This window comes from Leucoraja erinacea, chromosome 14 (assembly GCF_028641065.1).
Source record: "Leucoraja erinacea ecotype New England chromosome 14, Leri_hhj_1, whole genome shotgun sequence".
Taxonomy (NCBI): domain Eukaryota; kingdom Metazoa; phylum Chordata; class Chondrichthyes; order Rajiformes; family Rajidae; genus Leucoraja; species Leucoraja erinaceus.
Window position 1 is genome coordinate 10,909,470 of NC_073390.1, and position 25,295 is coordinate 10,934,764.

Genomic DNA, 25,295 nt, shown 5'->3' on the forward strand with positions numbered 1-25,295 from the left:
TTAGAACGGGTGTCAACGGTTATGGGGAAAAGGCAGGGAAATGGGATTAGGAGGGAGAGATGGATCAGCCATGATTGAATGGCGGAGTAGACACGATGGGCCGAATGGCCTAATTCTACTCCTATAACTTGTGAACGTGAGGGGAGGGGATATAGGTGGACGGGAACGGGTTCCATTTCCCCCTACAGACGCTGCTTGCCCCACTGAGTTCCTCCAGCAGCTTGTGTTCTGCTCTAGGTTGCAGTGCCTGCAGCCTGTCGTGTCTCCTTCACCTTCCCACCATGTTGCTTCCAAAGATCACCGCTGGTCACTTTGGTTGCTTCCTCCTCGGTCGCCAGGCAACAGATGGAAGGAACTGATCTCATTCCCTATCCGGGGCGGGCGGGCGGTTGGCGGGGAGGAAGGAGGGAGGGAGGGAGGGTTTACTTGTGGTGTGCCGGAGTACCAGTGCCCCCAGTCAGCCCGGGGCCCGCCGCGGGGGTGACGAGATGACCAAGTTCTCCCACCTGCAGATGACCGCCATGGTGCTCTTTTCCTTCCTGCTGACCCTGAGCCTGGGCTTGTGGCTGCCCGAGGTGCTGAGGGCGTTTGTCAAAGCGTTTGGTTGCCCCGAGGAACTGGTGCCCCACAGCATCGTGCTGATGTACCTGGTGTTTGTGCTGTGCCTGGCAATGCCCGCTCTGCCCCGCGGCTCTGTAAAGGTATGACTCGCCTTTCAGCAGACTTTCACCACGGCCTTTGCTCTGCTAAATGCTGCTTGTTTCAAAGGCAGGCGACGCATTGCAACTTTCTTTCTTACTTTATCACTCTCTCTCTATTTCTATCAATCTCCTGTAAGTGAACAAGTCTACAGTTGACATTCAGATTGGCACGTTTTAACACGTCCAACTGATCTGATCATTTCTCGCACTTTCAGTTTATTTCAAGTTTCCTGCAACTGAATTATTCTGCTTTTGTAGCGGTCTGTAGTTTGAGGGTGAATGAATAAATTCCCCCACAAACTCTAAATATCTGCTGGTATGGTACTTGGCTTATTGAATTGAATAGATTCCAATGTTGAGTAATTGAGTAACTCAGAACTGCTGTAGATTTGGGAGCAACAGCAGGAGGAGATTAGCAAGAGAGAAGACTGATTGGCTCTAGCCCAAGTCGGAGGAGAGAAGTGTCGGAGCAGGGAAAACAGGAATTTGGTTTGTAAATCAGGCAATTTATCACTCAATTTAAGCAAGACTGCTCTTAGGGAGTGGCAGTGCAGGCATTGAGAATATGTACAGGTGCAATAAAAACAACTCCAACAGCAGCATTACAGGTTGAAATGGGGGAGATGCCTCTAGAGATGAGAAGGATACAGCTTTCATTGAATTACTGGATTAACCTACAGGGCCACAGTCAAGAACACCCAGCACAAGTTACTGACAAACCATGCTGGAATAAGGAGAGAAGGGAAACAAAATGTTTTGGATGGACAGTGACCCAGAGAGCATTACAAATCAGCATAGCACAATTAAATGTGGTTCCAACGGTTCCATTACCTTCAATTCCACCTTGGATACTTCCAGATGCAACAGTAGACTTTACAATATTAGAACAGAAAAACAAGGATAAACAATGTATGTATAATTCATTCATCATACAGGAATACATTGACAGATACTACAGCTTTGTCCAAATTAATACAGATGCATCAAAAGATTCAGTAGATAAAGTAGGAGTAGCATTTATTGTACCAGAATTTCACATCAAAGTAGGGAAAAGGATCAATCATGAGGTCTCGGTATACACAGGTGAAATTATTGCAATATTGTTAGCGGTACAGTGGGTCGAGGATACCAGGCCTTTAAGGACAGTTATTTGTTCAGATTCAAGTTTAGCAGTAAAGAGTTTACAGCACAGCCATTCAGACAGTAGACCAGACATTTTGATTGTAATACAACAAACACTATTCAGAATTCAAATGATGGGGCTTAGTCATATTTTTATGGGTACCAGCACACATTGGTATTAGAGGAAACAAAATGGCAGATAAGGTAGCAAAAGAGGTAACAAAAAGAAGTAAGATTGATTTAAGTATTAACATAGGTAAAACTGAAATCAAAGACATTGTTAAGCAAAGACTGAAGGAAAGATGGCAAAAGCAATGGGAGGAAGAGCGGAAAGGACGGTGGTTCTACAGAGTCCAGAGGAAAGTGGGAGAAATGAGATGTGCAGGTAAAAAAACGAAAAGAGGAGACAGTAATTTCAAGAATCAGATTTGGACACACTGGTCTGAACAGTACACTTTTTATAATAGGCAAGCATAATACAGGCAGATGTGAATACTGTGGGCAAGAAGAGACAATAGAGCATGTCATTATACATTGTGAGAGGTATGAGGAAGAAAGAAGACAAATGAGTGAATGATTCAGAAAAGAAAAAGTACAATTTGATTTAATAGATATTTTACAAAAGAATTCATATAAGTGCTATCAAATCCTATTGCTTTTTCTCAGGGTAACCAATTTGTTTGGAAAGATATAGGTTATTAGTATATAAGTTATAATGTTATTTGATCCACACTCCATACCAGTTGGTGGCGGTAATGCACTAAAAAGTTGTTTGTCAACCGCCAAAAAAAACTACATAGAAGAAGAAGAAGGGAGCGGCAGTGAGTGAGTGGCCTTGTGAGGGAAGTGCCATGTGAGTAAAGTGTGAGTCTTTGGCTCGAGAGTCTTCGGCGAGGAGACCACGCAATACGCTTGAGAGGTAGAGACGAAAGAAGGAGATGTCAGGCAAGCTGATTCAGTGCGATGCTTGCAGTATGTGGGAGGTCAAGGACACCGCTGGTGCCTCTGGCTGCTACAAATGCGAGAAGTGCATCCAGGTAGAGCTCCTGAAGGACCGTGTTGGGGAACTGGAGAAGCAAGTGGATGACCTCCGGTTTGTCCGAGAAACAGAGTCGTTCCTCGACAAGTCCTACAGTAAGATTGTTACACCTAAGGTACTGGAAGAGAGAAGGTGGGAGACAGTGAGAAAGGGAGGGAAGCATGGAATGCCAACGTCCCCGGGTGTTGTACCTCTTGTGAACAGGTTCACCCACTTAGAAGCTGTCAGGACAGAAGACGTATTTACACTGAGTGGCGGACTGGCTTGCGATGCGAATAGGGCTGTTGAGCCAAAACCAAAAAGGCCTAAGGCAGGCAACGCCATTGTAGTGGGAGACTCCATTGTGAGAGGTACGGACAGGGGTTTCTGCGGCAACAGACGGGATTCGAGGATGGTGTGCTGCCTTCCTGGTGCCAGGATCCAGGATGTCACGGACAGAGTGCATAAAATCCTCAAGGGCGAAGGTGAACATCCGGAAGTGGTAGTGCATGTCGGCACAAATAATGTCGGAAAGAAGGGGATGAATATTCTGCAGCGTGACCTTAGAGAGCTCGGAAAAATGCTGAAAAGCAGGACCTCCAGGGTTGTTATCTCCGGTTTGCTTCCAGTTCCTCGTGCTGGTGAGAGCAGGAACAGGGAGATACGGGACCTGAACATGTGGCTGAGGAACTTGTGCACGGGGCAGGGATTTAGATTCTTAGATCACTGGGATCTGTTTTGGGGTAAGGGGGAACTGTACAAAAGGGATGGATTGCATCTTAACAGGTGTGGGACCAGCATTCTGGAAGGCAGGTTTGCCACTGCTACACGGGTGGTTTTAAACTGAATTAGGGGGGTGGGGTGTCGAATGGGATAGTGGAGGATGGATTAAAGGGAAAGCGTTTCTTAAATGTGTGAACGTAGAGACAGAGGGATGTAAAATGAGGGTAGAAGCAATAGGTAGCAAGGTGAAAAGTAAAAGTGGCAGGCAGGCAAATCCAGGGCAAAAATCAAAAAGGGACACTTTTCAGCATAATAGTATAAGGGGTAAGAGTGTTGTAAAAACAAGCCTGGAGGCTTTGTGTCTCAATGCAAGGAGCATTCGTAACAAGGTGCATGAGTTGAATGTGCAGATAGCTATTAATGACTATGATATAGTTGGGATCACGGAGACATGGCTCCAGGGTGACCAAGGCTGGGAGCTGAACATCCAGGGATATTCAATATTCAGGAGGGATAGACAGAAACGGAAAAGAGGTGGGGTAGCGTTGCTGGTTAGAGAGCAGATTAACGCAATAGAAAGGAAGGCCATTAGCTTTGAGGATGTGGAATCGATATGGGTAGAGCTGCGAAACACTAAGGGGCAGAAAACGCTAGTGGGAGTTGTGTACAGGCCACCGAACAGTAGTAGTGGAGTTGGGGATGGCATCAAACAGGAAATTAGAAATGCGTGCAACAAAGGTAAAACAGTTATAATGGGTGACTTCAATCCACGTATAGATTGGGTGAATCAAATTGGCAAGGGTGCCGAGGAAGAGGATTTCTTGGAATGTATGCGGGATAGTTTTCTAAACCAACATGTAGAGGAACCAACGAGAGAGCAGGCTATTCTAGACTGGGTATTGAGTAATGAGGAAGGGTTAGTTAGCAGTTTTGTTGTGCGTGGCCCCTTGGGCAAGAGTGACCATAATATGGTTGAGTTCTTCTTTAGGATGGAGAGTGACATCGTTAATTCAGAAACAAGGGTCCTGAACTTAAAGAAAGGTAACTTTTGAGGGTATGAGATGTGAATTGGCCAAGATAGACTGGCGATTGATTCTTAATGGGTTGACGGTGGATATGCAATGGAAGGCATTTAAAGACTGAATGGATGAACTACAACAATTGTTCATCCCAGTTTGGCAAAAAAATAAATCAGGAAAGGTAGTGCATCCGTGGATAACAAGGGAAATCAGGGATAGTATCAAAACAAAAGATGAAGCGTACAAATTAGCCAGAAAAAGCAGCCTACCAGAGGACTGGGAGAAATTCAGAGACCAGCAGAGGAGGACAAAGGGCTTAATTAGGAAAGGGAAAATAGATTATGAAAGAAAACTGGCAGGGAACATAAAAACTGACTGCTATAAAAGCTTTTATAGATATGTGAAGAGAAAAAGATTATTTAAAACAAATGTAGGTCCCTTGCAGTCAGAAACAGGTGAATTGATCATGGGGAACAAGGACATGGCAGACCAATTGAATAACTACTTTGGTTCTGTCTTCACTAAGGAACACATAAATAATCTGCTGGAAATAGCAGGGGACCGGGGTTCAAATGAGATGGAGGAACTGAGTGAAATCCAGGTTAGCCGGGAAGTGGTGTTAGGTAAATTGAATGGATTAAAGGCTGATAAATCCCCAGGGCCAGATAGGCTGCATCCCAGAGTACTTAAGGAAGTAGCCCCAGAAATAGTGGATGCATTAGTGATAATTTTTCAAAACTCTTTAAATTCTGGAGTAGTTCCTGAGGATTGGAGGGTAGCTAATGTAACACCACTTTTTAAAAAGGGAGGGAGAGAGAAAACGGGGAATTACAGACCAGCTAGTCTAACGTCGGTAGTGGGGAAACTTGTAGAATCAGTTATTAAAGATGGGATAGCAGCACATTTGGAAAGTGGTGAAATCATTGGACAAAGTCAGCATGGATTTATGAAGGGTAAATCATGTCTGATGAATCTTATAGAATCTTTCGAGGATGTAAGTAGTAGAGTGGATAAGGGAGAACCAGTGGATGTGTTATATCTGGACTTTCAGAAGGCTTTCGACAAGGTTCCATATAAGAGATTAGTATACAAACTTAAAGCACACGGTATTGGGGGTTCAGTATTGATGTGGATAGAGAACTGGCTGGCAGACAGGAAGCAAAGAGTAGGAGTAAACGGGTCCTTTTCACAATGGCAGGCAGTGACTAGTGGGGTACCGCAAGGCTCAGTTCTGGGACCCCAGCTATTTACGATATATATTAATGATTTGGACGAGGGAATTGAATGCAACATCTCCAAGTTAGCGGATGACACGAAGCTGGGGGGGCAGTGTTAGCTGTGAGGAGGATGCTAGGAGGCTGTAAGGTGACTTGGATAGGCTGGGTGAGTGGGCAAATGCATGGCAGATGCAGTATAATGTGTATAAATGTGAGGTTATCCACTTTGGTGGCAAAAACAGGAAAGTAGACTATTATCTGAATGGTGCCCAATTAGGAAAGGGGGAGATGCAACGAGACCCGGGTGTCGTGGTACACCAGTCATTAAAAGTAGGCATGCAGGTGCAGCAGGCAGTGAAGAAAGCGAATGGTATGTTAGCAATCATAGCAAAAGAATTTGGGTATAGGAGCAGGGAGGTTCTACTGCAGTTGTACAGGGTCTTGGTAAGACCACACCTGGAGTATTGTGTACAGTTTTGGTCTCCTAATCCGAGGAAAGACATTCTTGCCATAGAGGGAGTACAGAGAAGGTTCACCAGACTGATTCCTGGGATGTCAGGACTCTCATATGAAGAAAGACTGGATAGACTCGGTTTGTACTCGCTAGAATTTAGAAGATTGAGGGGGGATCTTATAGAAACTTATAACATTCTTAAGGGGTTGGACAGGCTAGATGCAGGAAGATTGTTCCCGATGTTGGGGAAGTCCAGAACAAGGGGTCACAGTTTAAGGATAAGGGGGAAATCTTTTAGGACCGAGATGAGGAAAACTTTTTTCACACAGAGAGTGGTGAATCTCTGGAATTCTCTGCCACAGAAGGCAGTTGAGACCAGTTCATTGGCTATATTTAAGAGGGAGTTAGATGTGGCCCTTGTGGCTAAAGGGATCAGGGGGTATGGTGAGAAGGCAGGTACAGGATACTGAGTTGGATGATCAGCCATGATCATATTGGCCGAATGGCCTACTCCTGCACCTATTTTCTATGTTTCTATGTTAATACCAGGGTTTTCTTTCTTGCCATTACATTTCCTGGAAGGCTATTGATTTATTTTTGTGTGAGAAATAAGTTCAAACCTGTGAACCCTTGTCCTACTGGCAATGTTTATTCTACTGTTCATTATCATAAAGGTAAACACAATCGGGGAAGGATGTTATTTCCATAGAAATCTACGCCTCCTCCTTCAGAAACAAAAGGTTAACTTTCTAATCAGTCCTCAAAATCTTCTGATGCTCATGATCACTGCTGTGTAGAAATTGTTAGTGTCTATGTCGTGATCCATTTAAAATTGTGAATCCCTGACACTTGCCTCTCTGGGTGAAAAACATTTTCTCATTTTTCCTCTCGTGCTGATTACTTTAATCTGTGGCACCTGATTATTCACCATACTGTTGAGTATAGTTCTGTATTTATCTAGGCCTCTCAAAATAAAGCCAATTAAATTTCTCCTCAACCCATTCTGTTCCAGGTTACGGAATTAAAAAACTGAACAGGCAACAATTTACCACTCGTGACAAGTAATCTTGTTTGTACCACAGTCAAGTGTAATCACATATTTACTAATGTGGAAGGTACACAAAAAAGCTGGAGAAACTCAGCGGGTGCAGCAGCATCTATGGAGCGAAGGAAATAGGCAACGTTTCGGGCCGAAACCCGGTCTGAAGAAGGGTTTCGGCTCGAAACGTTGCCTATTTCCTTCGCTCCATAGATGCTGCTGCACCCGCTGAGTTTCTCCAGGTTTTTGGGGACCTTCGATTTTCCAGCATCTGCAGTTCCTTCTATAACACTTTACTAATGTGGAGACTGGAATTGTCTGCAGTACTTAAATAGTGGTGTAACTATTCTGTACGATACTGGCATAACCTACCTGCTCTATTCCATTTGTCAAATAAAGGTTGCATTTTGTCAGTCTTTTCACTGCCTTATGACTTTCCTGCTGTCTTTGACGATCTGTGCCGATTCCCCAAGGTCTCTAGTTTCTCGACAATACTCAATATCCTCTAACATATGTATGCAATTTGCCTTGATCTATCTCCCCAAATGCAATGCCTTCCACCTCTGATTAGATTCAATTTGCTGTTCTTATATTTAACACACCAAGCCATTTACGGTATATGTTATAGAAACATAGAAAATAGGTGCAGGAGGAGGCCATTTGGCCCTTTGAGTCAGTACCGCCATTCATTGTGATCATGGCTGATCCCCAATCAGTACCCCGTTCCTGCCTTCTCCCCATATCCCTTCATTCCGCTCCCCCTAAGAGCTGTATCTAACTCTCTTAAATCCATCCGCTGATTTGGCCTCCACTGCCCTCTGTTCTTGCAGTTTAAAGGCTTCCTCTTCAGTCAACCACTGAACTAATTTCTGAATCATCAGCAGTCAGTTCTATTTTATCATGTCATGCAAATTTGGAATTGTTATTTTTTTTAAATTACTATCACATCAACTGAGATACAGTCAAATACTTTGTTTTGCATGTTATCTGGGTAAATGTTGCCATTCATGAGTACAGTGAAACCACACATGAGTAGAATAGGCAATGCAAAAAACAAGAAAGGTAATGGAGTGCAAAATACAGCTTTATAGCTGCTGAGAAAGTGTAATGGATTTAACTAGGGAATGCTTCCTTGCCTTATGAGAGATCCATTCATGAGTGTGATAAATTGGTGAAGAAGCTGTTGCTGGATCTAGTGATATATGCTTTGAAACTTTTGTACATTTTTCTACCAGGGGAGGGTAAAAGAGGTAATGGCCAGTGCATGAATGGCCATGATTATGTTGGGTGCTTTCCCAAGGTACATGAAGTGTCAAGGTGGTCGGGGATTTACGTGATGGACAGGACTGCATCCACAATTCTTTGCAATGTATCATGGTCCTGGTCAGAGCAACAGCCAAACCATGTTGTGATGCCTCCTCATAGGATGCTTTATATGGTGCATCTGTAGAACTTGGTAAAAGTAATTGGAGACGTGCTGAATTTCCTGGGTCTTCTGAGGAAGTTGAGGCATCAGTGTGATTTCTGAGCAGTAGTTTCAAAATGGTTGGGTCAGGGCAAATTGTTGGTTTATGCCAAGAAACTTGAAGGTCTCAACCATTTTCACTTCAGCATCATTGATACGTACTGGGGCACATACTCCTCCCCAATTTCTGCAGGCGATGACCAACTCCATTATAGTAAGGGACTGAGAATGCAGCCTTGTGGAACTGATTGTGGTCTATAGGTTAGGAAGTCAAGGATCCAATTGCAGAGGGATGCTGAGGTTTAGATGCAAGTGTTTGGAGATGCGTTTGGTTGGAATTGTAATGTTGAAGGTAGAGTTATAGTCAATAAATAGAGTCTGACATCGGCATTGTTGTCATCCAGATGTTTTAGGAACAGTGTAAGACCAGAAGGATGATGTCAGCCATGGACTTGTGGTGTTAGGCAAACTGCTATGGATTAACGTTGTCGAGGAGGCATGAGTTGATGTGCGCCATGACTAGTCTCTCGAAGTACTTCGTGATGATCGTCATTAGAGCCAATGGGCAGTAATTAGGGGATCGCTGCCATGTTTTTCTTTGGCTCCATGATGATGGTGGTCTTCTCAAAGCAGGTAGGAACTTTAGAGTCGGGAGAGGCTAAAGATGTGCACAAATACTCATGCAGCAGGTCAGCACAGGATCTGAGCTGGAGTTTCAATCTGGCTAGTTGTTTTCCATGGGTTCAAATTTAGGTCTTGATACTATCTTGATCGATACTATACATCTACTGAGCCCAGTGAAACTTAATTGGTTGTATTATTTGATCACAAAAACCACCCCTTCAACCATTTGCCACATTTAAATCCCATGAGCTTTTACTTTTTTGAACAATCTATTATGAAGGATGTTTATCAAAAGCCTTGCAAAAATCCATGTGGACTACATCAAATGCACAGCTCTCACTCTGCCCTCCTTGTTATTTTCTCAAAGCATTAAGCTTAATTTGTTAGACAGGACATTTGTCTAACAAATTCTTGCTGGCTGATTCATCTATGTCCTTTTAATTAAAGCTTTATCAGTTCTACGAATCTGATAAATTGCCCACCACTGAAGTTAAATTATGTAGTAGGCCCCCTTCGGTCATGGGTGACGCATCCTAGTTTGCAGTTGATGTGTGGTCGGATGCAAGCCTGGGCAATGTCATATGGAGGACAGGCTGTTGCCCATGCAGCACGTCCCCCCCTCTCCATGTTGCTGATTGATCCAAAGGAACAGCGGGGCCGTTACAGTTTGTCACCAGCGCTGTCGCAGGAGCTGCCAGAGCGAGGTTGTAGACAACGACGAACTGCCTTAGGGACTCTGACTCCGGATTTTCTTGAGATTTACTCCAGGAGCCTTTTCCATGACTGGATATGGCCACAAGGCAGTGGAGGTTTTAAATCAGAGTTTTCCCTCTCCTAGATGGACTGATGTGCCCCATTTGCCCAAGACTAATGGGGGCGGGAGCGTCTACCTTCCCGTGCAGGTCTATAGCACCTGCCCACGGCCCACTAGTTTATTAACTTAACTCATCTGGTATTGCGTACCGTAGTGTATCCTTTACTCTTTTTTACACAAGAAAGCAACATTAGTTTCACCTGGTTATGCTCCTTGAAAATGGAGACCTGTAAGATTGTAGTTAGGTAGACAAAAATGCTGGAGAAACTCAGCCGGTGAGGCAGCATCTATGAAGCAAAGGAATAGGCGACGTTTCGGGTCGAGACCCTTCTTCGGTCTGAAGAAGGGTCTCGACCCAAAATGTCGTCTATTCCTTCGCTCCATAGATGCTGCCCCACCCACTGATTTTCTCCAACATTTTTGTCTACCGTCGATTTTTCCAGCATCTTTCTTAATCAGTTTTGCCAGCATCAGTTCTTTGTTAAACAGAATGTAGTTAGAGGCTCTGTGTTTTTTTTCCCTTGCTTTTAGCAGCTATGATAGATTTCATTTGGTCCTGACAATTTGTCCTATTCAAAGATAATATGTCCCGTAATACTCTGTTATGTTTATCATCACCGACATTTTGCACCTAACTGCATTAACTACACCATTGCCAAAATCAACCCCTTTTGCAGAGTCGAATTTCACAAGTTACCTCTTTGATTTCTTATGGGTCCTACACATTTCTTAACGGCCTTTCCAACTTAGGAGACCTCCACCGCGCCCTCTGGCGACCTTAAGCGACATTTAAAAAAAAAATCAAGGTCGCGGTGACCTACGACCTCCTACGACCTTCCACGACTATGTGTACGACCTCCTACGACTATGTTGAAGACCTCACCACCAATGGGGCATCTGCCTCTGATGCTGTGTCAGACACAGGAGAAAGGGCTGCTTTGCTGCCTTCAAATGAGGCAGTGAAGGATGGGGTGGTGGTGGGGACATATTACTACCACCCTGGTCTCCTCCTCCAGGGGTCTCTCATGCAGGGCTACCTCCTCCTGCACTATCACCTCCTGTGGCATCACCCCCTGCCACTCCTCCTCTTGGGTGGGCAACACCTGCATGGCAGGTTTTTTTGAGGGTTGTGCCCTCCCCTTGCGCTACTGCCTTTTTGGTGCCATCTCTAAAACACGTTTCCTCTCCAAAAAACTCTCCAGCTGTGAATGAACATGCCTTGGAGTGAAAGAGGTGACGACGTTCTGCTGTTTAAATTGCCTTTTTTTCCACTGACCTTTTTTTCACTCCGGAGCTATTACCTTCGACCACCTACGACTAGCATCACGACCTACTACAACCGGCTTCAACTAGATCTACGACTAAACTACGACTCGATTTTTCCCACGGCGATCTATTTTTAGTTGCGGTCAATCTTTTACATTTTGAAAAATATGCCGCGACCTAGCTGAAACCTTGACTACGCAGAGACCACTCTCGCCCACGAAGGAGAGTGACGAAGACCTCCTACAACCTCGTGGCGACCTTGCTCCGCGACTCTGGGGCAGACCCGCCAGAGGTCGCGGTCGAGGTCGCCCAAGTGGGACGGGTTAAATTTTCACTTTTTCGTGCACTTTGCATTTTCATATTTGCTTGCCAATAGTTTTTTATACTATAGCTATGGTCTTCATTTTTTATTTCACTTGCATTCTTTCTATACACTTCCTGTCCTGCTGTTGAATTGAGCACTTGAATTCTGACATAAACTTCCCTTTTTTTAGCCTAAACCTACAGTACATGGATCTTGTTTTTCATTTGGCAATAATTTCCCCCAGATTTTGGGGAAGTAAGTTTACCGCACATCTATTGAAACTCCTAAATGCTTTCTCTTGCTTGCTGTGGTATGAGTTAAACTCCAGTGGCAGTTACCGGTCAACTTTATAAATCTCTTTGGTCTAGTAAGTGCTTAGCTTTGAGAGTTACCGCCTAGCACACTCATGATCCTGACCTCTGCTGCTGTCTATGTCGGCGCTGCATGTTCTCCATGCTCCAGTTTCCTCCCACATCCCAAAGACGTGTGGGTTTGTAGGTTAATTGGCTACTTAGTTTGTGTTAGGGGAGTGGTAGAATGCTGGGGTTGAAAATTTAACGAGAATAAAATGACATGTGATGTGAGGTATAAATGTGAGGTTATCCATTTTGGTGGCAAAAACGGGAAAGCAGACTATTATTTAAATGGTGGCCGATTGGGAAAGGGGGAGATGCAGCGAGACCTGGGTGTCATAGTACACCAGTCATTGAAGGTAGGCATGCAGGTGCAGCAGGCAGTAAAGAAAGCGAATGGTATGTTGGCTTTCATAGCAAAAGGATTTGAGTATAGGAGCAGGGAGGTTCTACTGCAGTTGTACAGGGTCTTGGTGAGACCACACCTGGAGTATTGCATGCAGTTTTGGTCTCCAAATCTGAGGAAGGACATTATTGCCATAGAGGGAGTGCAGAGAAGGTTCACCAGACTGATTCCTGGGATGTCAGGACTGTCTTATGAAGAAAGACTGAATAGACTTGGTTTATACTCTCTAGAATTTAGGAGATTGAGAGGGGATCTTATAGAAACTTACAAAATTCTTAAGGGGTTGGACAGGCTAGATGCAGGAAGATTGTTCCCGATGTTGGGGAAGTCCAGGACAAGGGGTCACAGCTTAAGGATAAGGGAGAAATCCTTTAAAACCGAGATGAGGAGAACCTTTTTCACACAGAGAGTGGTGAATCTCTGGAACTCTCTGCCACAGAGGGTAGTTGAGGCCAGTTCATTGGCTATATTTAAGAGGGAGTTAGATATGGCCCTTGTGGCCAAGGGGATCAGAGGGTATGGAGAGAAGGCAGGTATGCGATACTGAGTTGGATGATCAGCCGTGATCATATTGAATGGCGGTGCAGGCTCGAAGGGCCGAATGGCCTACTCCTGCACCTAATTTCTATATTTCTATGTTTCTATGACATTAGAGCAAGTGGGTGCTTGATAGTTGGCATGGAGTCAGTGGGCTCAAGGGCCTGTTTCTGTGATGTATCTCTCTGACTGTATTTGGTCTTGCCCCATATTAGAATTTTTACTTCTATTTTATATTTATTTTTCTATAACAATGTTAAGTTTAATCAAATTATCACTGTATGGAAGTACTCTTGATTAATACTTTTTTAATCTGCCCAGTCCACTGCCCTGAAGCTAAATCCAGATTTTAAATCCTCTCCCCTTCTGTTGGGTTTGTGCACTACACTTAAAAATTCTCCTGAGTACAATTAAGGCATCATCATCATTACACTGGCATCACCCCCGAACTCTTTCTCATCAATGACTACATCGGAGCTGCCTCCTGCACCTGTATAGAACTTGTTGATTTCATTAACTTTATCACTAACTTCCACCCTGCCTTCTAATTCACTTGGACTCTCTGGCATCTCTCTCCACTTCTTGATCTCTCTGCCTCTATTGCAGGAGAATGACATATACTATGAACCCATCAACTCCCACAGGTCTGAAGAAGGGTTTCGGCCCGAAACGTTGCCTATTTCCTTCGCTCCATAGATGCTGCTGCACCCGCTGAGTTCCTCCAGCTTTTTTGTGTAACCTTCGATTCTCCAGCATCTGCAGTTCCCTCTTAAAAACTCCCACAGTTCTCTGGACTGCACCTCTACCCATCCTGCCTCGTGCAAAGAAGCCACCTCCCTACTCTCAATTTTTCTGTCTCTGCCGCATCTGCTCCCAGGATGAGGCTTACCATTCTTGGACATCTGAAATATCCTCGTTCTTTAGTATATGTGGATTCCTCGTGCTGTTCTAGATGGATTCCTCACCTGCGTTTCCTCTGTGTCCTGGAAGTTTGCTCTTGTACCTCTCCTCCCAGACAGAACAAGGATTGAAAATTCTCTTATATTAGGTAACTAATTTACAAATACCCACCTTCCCCCCCCCCCCCCCCCCCCCCCCCCCCCCCCCCTATTCCCCCCTCTCTTCTCCCCATGCCCCATCTGCTGGGCACCCATTTCTCCCTTTCCTCCTCCCCTCCTGTAGGTCACCTTCCACCTATATTCCTTCCTCTACCTCCTATTGCACTTCTGTCCTTATTTTTGATTATCTCACAGTTTTGTCTTTTCTTATCTGGCCTTTGTCCAAACTGCCAATCAATCTTGCTCCTCTCCCCCCCCCCCCCCCCCCCCCCCCCCCCCCCTCTCTCAAATGCATCCACCTATTCACCTTTTGTGGTAGACACAAAATGCTGGAGTAACTGAGCGGGACAGGCTGCATCACTGGAGAGAAGGAATGGGTGGCGTTTCAGGGTCGAGACCCCTCTTCAGACTGACCCATTCCTTCTCTCCAGAGATGCTGCCCGTCCCGCTGAGTTACTCCAGCATTTTATGTCTGTCTTCGGTTTAAACCAGCATGCCTGACCTGTGAAGTTACTCTGTCAGGCTCCCCTTTTTGTCAATCTCCCCTTTTGGTCTGAAAAACCTAAAAGCACGAAGGTGACCCTGCCTCTCCAAATAGCCTGTATCATTGTGGTTACAATGTTATCCTTCCATATATCTATCAAAGCACACAGCTCGCCTACCTTACTCAATTTCCTCCTTGCATTTAAATATAACCAGACTTAACTTTTTTCTCTATGTTCTAACGTTTGTTTTATCTGCCTTTTAAACTCCACCTTTATTTTTATGCCTTAGATTTACAGTTTTATTTTTCTCTGTTCTGACTTTTTGTCTGTAACCCTGCCAAGCTAATTTAAATCCACTCCAACAGTATTGTGTAATCTGTCCACAAGGAACTTGGTTTCATCCCTGTAGAGGCACAACTCATCTGCTTATACAGGCCCCATCTTGCTCAGAACGGGTCCCGCTGCTTCATAAATCTATAGCATCCTGCACTCTCTCTTCACCTATGTGTTCATCATCACTTTCCACATATTTCTGTGCTCAGCACCTGTTGCATCAGAAACGGTCCAAAGATTACTAACTTTTGAGGTTCTGTTTTTTAAACCTAATTCCTAACTTATTAAACCCTATCTTTTTTACCATTGGTGCAGTTATGCACCAAGACTTTTTGCTACTCATTCTCCCCCTCCAGATCTTCAGTAACTGTTCGGTGATATTCTTGATCTTGACACCCATGGGGCAGCATGTTTCTCTGGAATCAGATTTGCAACCACTCATATGCTGTCTGTTCTGACTGGAATATCCTATAACTCTTATTCTTTTGACTTTGCTGCTCCCTCTTTACAGTTGAACCACCCTTGGTGTTATAGTGTTGGCTCTAACTGCAGTCTTCAGGCAAAATCTCCCCATCATTTTCTATTTAGTGATGCATTGCCGATTCCCTGAAATAAATAAATAAATATCTGAGCTTTTTGTGTGTATGTGATGATCACCCATTTCCTCGTTGACTGTACTATTTTGAACTGCACATAATCAGCTGTAAATAATATCCCTGAAAGATTCAGCTTTGAGGACATCAGCAGTTGTTCAGCTTCCAAAACTTGGAGCACAAACCTATCCAGCTGAAGAGTTCCTCCACCTGTGGTTATCCAAGGCATGGGAAGGCTCCTGAAATTCCAGCAGGGGATGTGCATTGCATGTGTTGGAGATGTCCTGCCATACTCCCTTCTGTTCCAATTAGCACACGAAACAGATGTTGGTTTAATTTATTTAAATTATTTTACAATGTAAAATTGTATGGTTGTCCATGCAGGCTGTGCAAATCTCTTTGATCTTCTGCAACTTTGAGTTATAAAAACAGGAAGGCAGATTATTATCTGAATGGCGTCAAGTTGGGAAAAGGGAACGTACAGTGAGATTTTGGGGTCCTTGTTCATCAGTCACGCATGCAGGTGCAGCAGGTAATGAAGAAAGTGAATTGCATGTTGGCCTTCATAACAAGAAGAATTGAGTATTGGAGCAAAGAGGTCCTTGTGCAGTTGTACAGGCCCTAGTGTAGAGCTAATAAAGAACAAGTGTGTTAGTATTAGTTAGAGCAGATCTACATCTTTCCTCTTGAGAAAATAAAGTAACTGCGAATACATATATGTGAGTATAATTAATCGGGCTAAACTGGTGTCTGATAAACAGCCACTAGTCGTTAGTTGGGATGTAATCACGGTGGTGACTACTTGTAGTGTAACTTTGCTATATGCTAATAAACTTGTTGGACCTTTACTTGGTGTGTTCTTTATTAGCTCTACATGGTGTCAGAGTTTCTGGACCCATTCTCCTTCTAGTTTATCTGATTTTTTTTATTTTTATTCCCCAGTGTATATCTTTTTTCCCCCTTTTCACTTTATTATGGCTCAGTCATTCAAGAAACCTGACCCTCTAGTTTTCAATGTTGACCTCAGCGAGTGTTGGCGGAATTTTGAGAGGGATTTTATTGTCTATATTCGAGCTGCCCATCGCGGAGCACGACACCGAAGAGCGCCTGCTAAACTCCTGTCAGACAACGGAAGCCAATTCACCAGTCAGTGCTTCAAGAATTTTGCCCAACGATGGGATTTTTGTCACATTACCAGCAGTGCTGAATACCCTCAATCGAACGGGCAGTCCGAAGTGCCAAACAGCTGATGGAAAGATCTCATCTGGCAAAGTCCAAAGTTTACCTGGACTTACTCAACTTGAGAAACATTGCCCATGACCCAGTGCTAGGGTCTCCTGCCCAACGCCTCATGTCAAGGCAAACCCATACCACGCTACAACCACAGGTTCTCAAGCCAACAGTAATTCAAGCACAACTTCAGCGTAAGCACGAGATTCAAAAACAATCGTACGACAGAACAAGCAGACCACTCGAGCCGCTGGCATGGGGTCAAGTTGTGAGGCTTCAAATCCGACAAGGGTCATGGATGCCTTGGTGCAATCTGCAGCCCGGCACCAGAACCACGCTCATATGTTGGTCGACTCTAATGGAGGGACTTACCAGCGAAACCGTCAACACCTTCTACTGAAGGAACTACAACCTATAATACCGTATCCAGATGTTCCTGGACTGTTTCACTCTCCCTGCCCCAACTACGTTGTCTGCGCCCAGCATGTATCCTGCCTTATTGCCATCGCCATTGGTGTCCCACCCTCCAGTCTCCTCTCACCTGTCTTACGAGTCTACGGTTTTCCACCAGCCCCCGGTCTTACAATTCTCTCTGGTGAAGGATGGAGATGCGAGCCTGTACCGTACACGCGCAGGTCACATTTGCAAACCACCCCTTAAATACGGGGACTATGCTTCGCCTGCTCCAGTGCTCTTTCAACAGTTCCAGTCTTTCCAAAAATAAAATCTTTGAATTTTGCGCAGGCAAAGACCACTGCCAGTACTTCCTTTTCAACTTGAGCATAACGTTGGTCGGTCTCAGACATTGTGTGAGAGGCACATGCCACAGGTCTGTTGTCACCCTCACTGGTGCTCTGAAGACAGGCAGCACCCAATCCGTACTGGGAAGCATCGCTGGTTAGCGTTACCGGCAGTTTTACATCAAAGCAGGCCAGTCAGGGCACAGGACAACTGCTAGTCTCCAATTGGAGGCCTGTGTTCCTATTCCATTTCTGACACCATGTAGAGCTAATAAAGAACACACCAAGTAAAGGTCCACAAGTTTATTTGCATATTAGACTAAGTGGGACCCGTTGGGTCCCAGCCGGGGTGGGGGGGGCTTTCTGGAGTGCTAGTACGGGTGTTGTGTGCTGAAGGAACTGGTTTCCAGAGGGCTAGTACGGACATTGTGGGCCAAATGGATTCTTGGGCTGGAGGCTCAGTCACTCAAGCCTGTTGTGCTGGCAGCTCACTCACTCGCGGCTGGTGGGCTCGCAGTTGACTCACGGCTATTCCTTGAAATTCCATTTCAAGCCGGGTGCAAGGCCACTAAATTCAAGTACAGTTTCATACCACTTCAAGCAGGGTGCAAGGCCACTAAATACAGCGAGTCGTGACCTCTCCCTCCCCCATCTTGCAGAGAATAGGCCCCGCCCACACTTCCGGGTTTTATAGTCCCTCCCCCCCCTCCCACCGAGGCGTGGCCTTCTTGGCGTGATTGACTGGAGAGGGAATCTCAACATCCTTTAAACACTAATAACCGAGAAAAATCCTCGGCACCTGATGAGCGGAGGGGGACTCTGAGTAAGATGGCCTAAAATCACAGCCGTACGTGGTAGCGTTATTTCTAAAATCAATATAAAGCGCAAACAGGATGTGGTCAAGATTAGACTTTTAATTATATAGAAGGCAAGGCAGCCTTAATTTGGCTTAATTGGGCAAGGCAGCCTTAATTGGGCAAGGCAGCCTTAATTGGGCAAGGCAGCCTTAATTGGGCAAGGCAGCCTTAATTGGGCAAGGCAGCCTTAATTGGGCAAGGCAGCTTTAGCATTTTCAAACCAAAGGCAACGCAACTTTAGCACTTTTGAACCAAAGGCAACGCAGCTTTAGCACTTTCAAACCAAAGGCAACACAGCTTTAGAACTTTCAAACCAAAACACACTTTTGCATTTTCAAACTACATTTTCAAACCACATTAAGGGCACTGTCAGGTCAGTAAAACCACTCACAGTTTAGTAGACATGTGTTCAGTGTTATTCACAGCTCGGACTGAGAATTGTAACCTCTCGCTCCCCCATCTTGCAACTGAGAACTGAGGCACCTCCACACTTCCGGGCTTTATAGTCCATTCAAAAGGGATGTGGCCTCCAGGAGAGAGAATCAACATTTTTTAAACACTAATAACTCTTTTATTTTTCATCAAATGGAAAAATCCTCTTGTCCTGCACAGCGGAGGGGGACTCTGAGTAAGATGGCCAAAAATCACAGCCGTAAGTGTTTTTTCTAAAATCAATATACAGTGCAACAGGAAGTGGTCAAGATGAGACCTTTAGTAATATAGAAGATAGTCAAGTCAAGTCACATTTATTTATATAGCACATTTAAAAAAGTGCTTCACATTTGTTATACGAATAGCACAACAAAACAGACTACATACATATATACATGTAGCCCTCACTCAGAGGACGTCAGGAAAGGCTTGGGAGTATAGATAAGTCTTTAGTCTTGACTTAAAAGAGTCGATGGAGGGGGCAGTTCTGATGGGAAAGGGGGATGCTGTTCCACAGCCTAGGGGCTGCAACCGCGAAGGCGCGGTCGCCCCTGAGCTTAGGCCTAGACCGTGGGATATTCAGCAACCCCAAGTCGGCCGATCTGAGGGGCCTGGAGGTGGAGTGGTGGGTGAGAAGACTTTTTATGTAGGTGGGGGCAAGCCCATTGAGGGCTTTGTAGACGTGGAGGAGTATTTTGAAGTTTATACGGAACCGCACAGGGAGCCAGTGGAGAGAGACCAGGATCGGGGTGATGTGGTCCCTTTTTCGGGTGCCCGTCAGGAGTCTTTGGAGTCTGCGGCGTTTTGGACCAGTTGCAGGCGAGACGGAAGATTGGCTGATGCCAGTGTAAAGAGAGTTGCAGTAATCGAGGCGGGAGGAGATGAATGAGTGGATGATCTTTTCCAGGTCATCAAACTGGAGGAATTGTTTTATTTTAGCTATCATCCGAAGCTGAAAGAAGCTAGCTTTTACCACGGCATTGATTTGTTTGTCAAATTTCAGTGCTGAGTCAAATATCACACCAAGGTTTTTGACGTGAGGTTTGAGTAGTGGGGTAAGGCTTCCAAGGCTGCCTGCTATCATTTTGATTGAGTCCGAGGGGCCGAGAAGGATGACCTCAGACTTACTCTCGTAAAGATAGTAAAGTTACACTACAAGTAGTCACCACCGTGACTACATCCCGACTAACGACTCCATCCCGCCTAACGACAAGTGGTTAAAAACGTTAATAACCTAGTTAGCAGTTAATAACCTAGCAGATCTACACCTAGTGAGACCACACCTGGAGTACTGTGTACAGTTTTGGTCTACAAATTTGAGGAAGGACATTCTTGCTACTGAGGGAGTGCAGCGTAGGTTCACGAGGTTAATTCCCGGGATGGAGGGACTGTCAAATGTTGATAGAATGGCATATGAGTTGAACAGGTACTTTGGATCCATCTTCACAAAGGAGGACGCAAACAATTTTCCTGATAGAGTAGTGGCCAGAGGATCTGGGGTGACGGAGGAATTGAAGGAAATCCACATTAGGCAGGAAATGGTGTTGGGTAGACTGATGGGACTGAAGGCTGATAAATCCCCAGGGCCTGATGGTCTGCATTCCAGGGTACTTAAGGAAGTGGCTATAGAAATTGTGGATGCATTGGTGATAATTTTCCAATGTTCTCTAGACTCGGGATCAGTTCCTGTGGATTGGAGGGTAGCTAATGTTATCCCGCTTTTTAAGAAAGGCAGGAGAGAGAAAACAGGGAATTATAGACCAGTTAGCCTGACATCGGTGGTGGGGAAGATGCTGGAGTCAATTATAAAAGATGAAATAGCCGCACATTTGGATAGCAGTAACAGGATCGGTCCGAGTCACCATGGATTTATGAAGGGGAAATCATGCTTGACTAATTTTCTGGAATTTTTTGAAGATGTAACTAGGACAATGGACAAGGGAAAGCCAGTGGATGTAGTGTACCTGGACTTTCAGAAAGCATTTGATAAGGTCCCACATAGGAAATTAGTGGGCAAAATTAGGACACATGGTATTGGGGGTGGAGTGCTGACATGATAGAAATTTGGTTGGCAGACAGGAAACAGAGAGTGGGGATTAACGGAACCCTTTCAGAATGGCAGGCAGTGATTAGTGGGGTACCGCAAGGCTCGGTGCTGGGACCGCAGCTATTTACAATATACACCGATGATTTAGATGAAGGGATTCAAAGTAACATTAGCAAATTTGCAGATGACACAAAGCTGCGTGGCAGTGTGAACTGTGAGGAGGATGCTACGAGAATGCAGGGTGACTTAGACAGGTTGGAGTGGGCGGATGCATGGCAGATGACGTTTAATGTGGAGAAATGTGAGGTTATCCACTTTGGTAGCAAAAACAGGAAGTCGGATTACTATCTAAATGGGGTCAAGTAGGCCCCGCACCTCCTAAGGCCGGCCCTGCATCTCGCCAAGCTGCAGTGATCACGTCAACTGTCCTGCTGGATAGTCCTATAAGCTCGAAGTGTCTCTTTAAATCCTGCAAATTAATAAATCAATACGATCATGCAGTGGATCCAGTGCACGACTGATAGGAACTAACCAATGCTCCTGTCTGTGAGCAAATACAGGAGCTTCTTTCAGCAGACATTTTTACAATGGAAACCATGGTTGAGTAGGCCAACATGGGACTACTATAATTCCTCTTGCCTCGTCTTGAATTAGCTTTTGGAGGCATCTTCCGATAAGGCAGAATGAGGAATTTCTTGACCTGGTGTCTGCTTCAATCTTGTACCCACATGGCAGATGTACAGCGGACACCCATATTTTCCTCGTATACCGCAAATGGACTTTGCTAGTGCATCACATGTTTGAGACTTACAGCTACCCATATGGTTAACATATGCTACTGCTGTTGTATTGTCCCGATGTAACCTGATTTGCATATCATGGTCTTTTCCACAATACGTTCTCAATGCCAGGAATGCTGCTAGCATTTCCAAATAGTTGATGCCATATTTTATGGCCATGTCTCAACTCATCCACATTCCACCTACCACCACAACTAGTATAGGTGTCAGTTACACCCCAGCCCTCACTTTGTAGTGCTATTGCGGGCTTACTAGGTACAATGAACCCTGTACCCTTGTGTGTGCTCAATCCCCCACTGAAATTCGGATATCGACTCGTTAACCTCGTGCATCTATCAAAATGTCCCATGTTCAATTTTAGGGCAAGAACCTTCTCACGAACCAAGCTTTCATAATGTATGGCTCCATAGCTGGGAAGGCAGTTTCCAGCTTGCCTATCACCCTCACAATCTGTCATATAGTAGACTTCTCATTCTTTAGTATGCATGCATCTCCAAATTCTGCTTCTTATCTGTAGGTAGGGTCACAGACCTATCTGAAAAATTTATGACAAAGCTTAGATATGCGATAGTTTTTGTCAGCTCAAGCCTGTGCTTTCCTGGTTGAATAACAAATTCTAGATCTTCTAGGAGTGTCTAGGTCAGGGGTGGGGAACCCGCATATGGCCTTCTAGGGCATTAAGTGCGGCCTTTTGAATTAATCCAAATTTTGTAGAACAAATTCTTTTATTTTTATTAATATGTTTTTGTTTGTCTTATTATTTTAATTTTAATCTTAAAATGAACGCATTTAAAATACCAAAGAGTAAAAGAAGATTCAACAAAATAATCCTATATCAAATTGAAGTTTCTTGGATGCGGCCTTATTAGATTACAGCTAACTTAATGCGGTCTTCCAACATGGATAGGTTCCCCACCCCTGGTCTAGGTTGCTAAAACAGCTACCTATGTGTCATATATCATCTTTCCTATGATGATCATGTCAACTATTTCCTGTGACTCTAATGTATTGGTACCGGAAAGAATGCATCTTCGAGTTCGAATGAGGCCATAAAGCAATCCTCAATAATCAAAAGTTTTGCTGAATGAAAATCCATTCTAAAATGGTTATATTCCAAGCCCATGTTCAGACCAAATCATTCCTGATTTGGTATACTCCATCTTCCTTAGACCTTGTGAAGATATTGGAAACATCTTGTTCATGAACAATCTCCTCAATCATATCCTTTATTGTAATTTCACTACCTGTACTCGTACAGCTATATATTCCTCTTTAGACCGTTTCACGGGAATTTGGGCTTTTCTTGCCGTGGAAGAAACCGGTCAGACAGAACGTCAGATTTATAGCCAATTACTAGACTATGTGGGATCCCAGCTTCACTGGTCCCACAATGCAATATTGCACCTCTCCACCAACTCCAATACACACACACACCCATACACACACACACACCCTCCACACACACACTCACATACACTCACATACACATATATATACACACACACACTAACACCACATATATGAGAGTAAACGTTCTTGAATCTACTCACACGGCTGAGCGCGGTCCTTCCACTGTGAGTCTACCGCAGTCAGCGGAACCTCCGCAATCAGTGTGACCTCTGCATTTACCGGAGATTACGCGATCAGCGCGACCTCTGCACTCACTGGAAATCACGCAATCAGCACGACCTGTCCACTAAGCGGAAGTTGCACAATGAGCGGGACTTTTGGACTAAACACAGTTGGACTTAATAAAGCATTTATTTCTTCCAAACACAGTCGGACCTAATAAAGCATTTCATTCTTCCAAACACAGTAGGACCCAATAAAACATTTATTCCTTCCAAACACAGTCAGACCTAATAAAGCATTTATTCCTTCCAAACACAGTCAGACATAATAAAGCATTGCAAATACAGTTTCAAAGACAGGCAGGGCAGCAGGCCGAACAACTCATGGCATTGGCATTTCATTTCTTTTCATTTCCAATTAAGCTTTGCACTTTCAAGCACAGGCAGGGCAGCAGGCCAAACAACTCATGGCATTGTCATTGAAGGCTAAAAAAATCAATTATTGCAAGTGCATTGCAGACTCACAGTTCAGTTGATTCACAGCTTAGAATGACAGTCGTGGCCTCTCCCTGGCAATCTTGCAGATTGACTGACCCATGTCCAGGCATCCGTGTTTTATAATTCTTTTATAGTAAGAATTTTAAATCTTAAGATTTCCTTTAGCCAATCAGAATGTCCCAGATGGTGATGTTAACCTTCGGTACATCACAAGTCTGGCAGTTATCAGGATTAACATGCTTTTCAGCATTGTCCTGCATGATCTGCTCATTCAGCCGATGTGAAGTCAGGTATACTTGCCAGTTCTGCCTCTACTGGTTCACTTATCCCCAAGGGAATGGCAAATTTTATTCCAGAATGCTGGCAGCTCTCTCTCTTAGTCCTGAGCTGAAAGGTCTTATCCATTTGTTGAGGGAATCCTCAAACGCCCAGCCTCTGAGCGGGAGATATCCTCAGATAACTGAATTGAACTGCCTGTATCAGTGCAGTGCACCTCCCCATTACCAGCCTCTCACTCTGGTGAGTTGACTGATACCCACAGTATTGTCTTTTTGGACAGCCAGTTCCTACTTGGTCTTCTCACAACCCGGGGTCAACAAGCTGCTTTTTGGAGCTTTTGTGGAATTTGCTGTGCAGGCGTCCCTGTCAGCGTCACCAAGCCCGGGTCGCCAAGCTGCTCCCTTTCGGAGCTTTAGCGGTGGTTGCTGTGCAGGCCATGCCTGTCAGCATCTCCGAGCCCACTGTTAGCGTCTCCGAGCTCGATAGCAATGGCTGCCACCGACGTCACTTGTTGCCGTCTTTGCCCGCTGAATTTTCAACTGCACATTTCTTCTTGTTTCTTGGTTTGTCCATTTTTTGGAAATCAAACCCGCATTGAAACAAGAAGCTCCTTTCCTGCCAAAAAAACTTACATTCACCGTTAAAGCTCTGACGGAGCATTTCCGAATGCATCCGAATCTCGCGCCATGCGTCGACGTATTGATGTGCATGCGGGCTGGCAGGTTCTTCACGTAGTCTCGTCATGAGACTTTGAAATAAAACTGTAGGCATCGATTATAAACTATTGAAATTATATGTGTCAACTGTTGCAAAAAGACTGAACAAATAAGGTGAGGTTCTACAGCTTCTTACCACAGAGTTCTGATGTAGTTCTCAAAATTAATATTTTACAAAGCACTGAATTGGAGCCTAATCTTGATGAATTCAACAGTTTGATGTGCATTTAATTTAATATTCTGTTGGGAGATACTATAAGGAATAATCTTGAAGACATTTTAATAGTCAGTGTAGGTTTTGGAGTGCGATCTTATGAATAGTCAATCTACTGGACTTGTTGAAGATGATATCACTCAGTGTGGAGTGGGATAGTGTAGATTTCAGAATTAATTTCTGTTTTGTAATTGGTAATATTAATATTTGGACTAGAGAGTAGTAGATATTAATCATGCAAGAAGATAGTACAGGGTAATGACTCATGATGAATGACCTCTAGGTAGCTGGTTGTGTGTGCAGCAGAGATCTATGTCGGGAATGCTGATGTTTTTAATTTTCTGTAAATGATTTAGAAGATAGGACAACTTGCATGCTAA

The 25,295-nt window shown here is 44.4% G+C and overlaps 1 protein-coding gene across 1 annotated transcript in view; it reads left to right on the top strand.

Moving 5' to 3' along the window:
* The first annotated feature begins 416 nt into the window (after nt 1–416).
* Nucleotides 417–25,295, top strand: part of LOC129703267 (D-beta-hydroxybutyrate dehydrogenase, mitochondrial-like) — a 53,375-nt gene continuing 28,496 nt past the window's right edge. Inside the window, exon 1 of the mRNA XM_055645602.1 lies at nt 417–701. Within this exon, the coding sequence (XP_055501577.1) occupies nt 489–701 (213 nt within the window). The 5' untranslated portion in view covers nt 417–488. The remainder of the gene's footprint in view (nt 702–25,295) is intronic.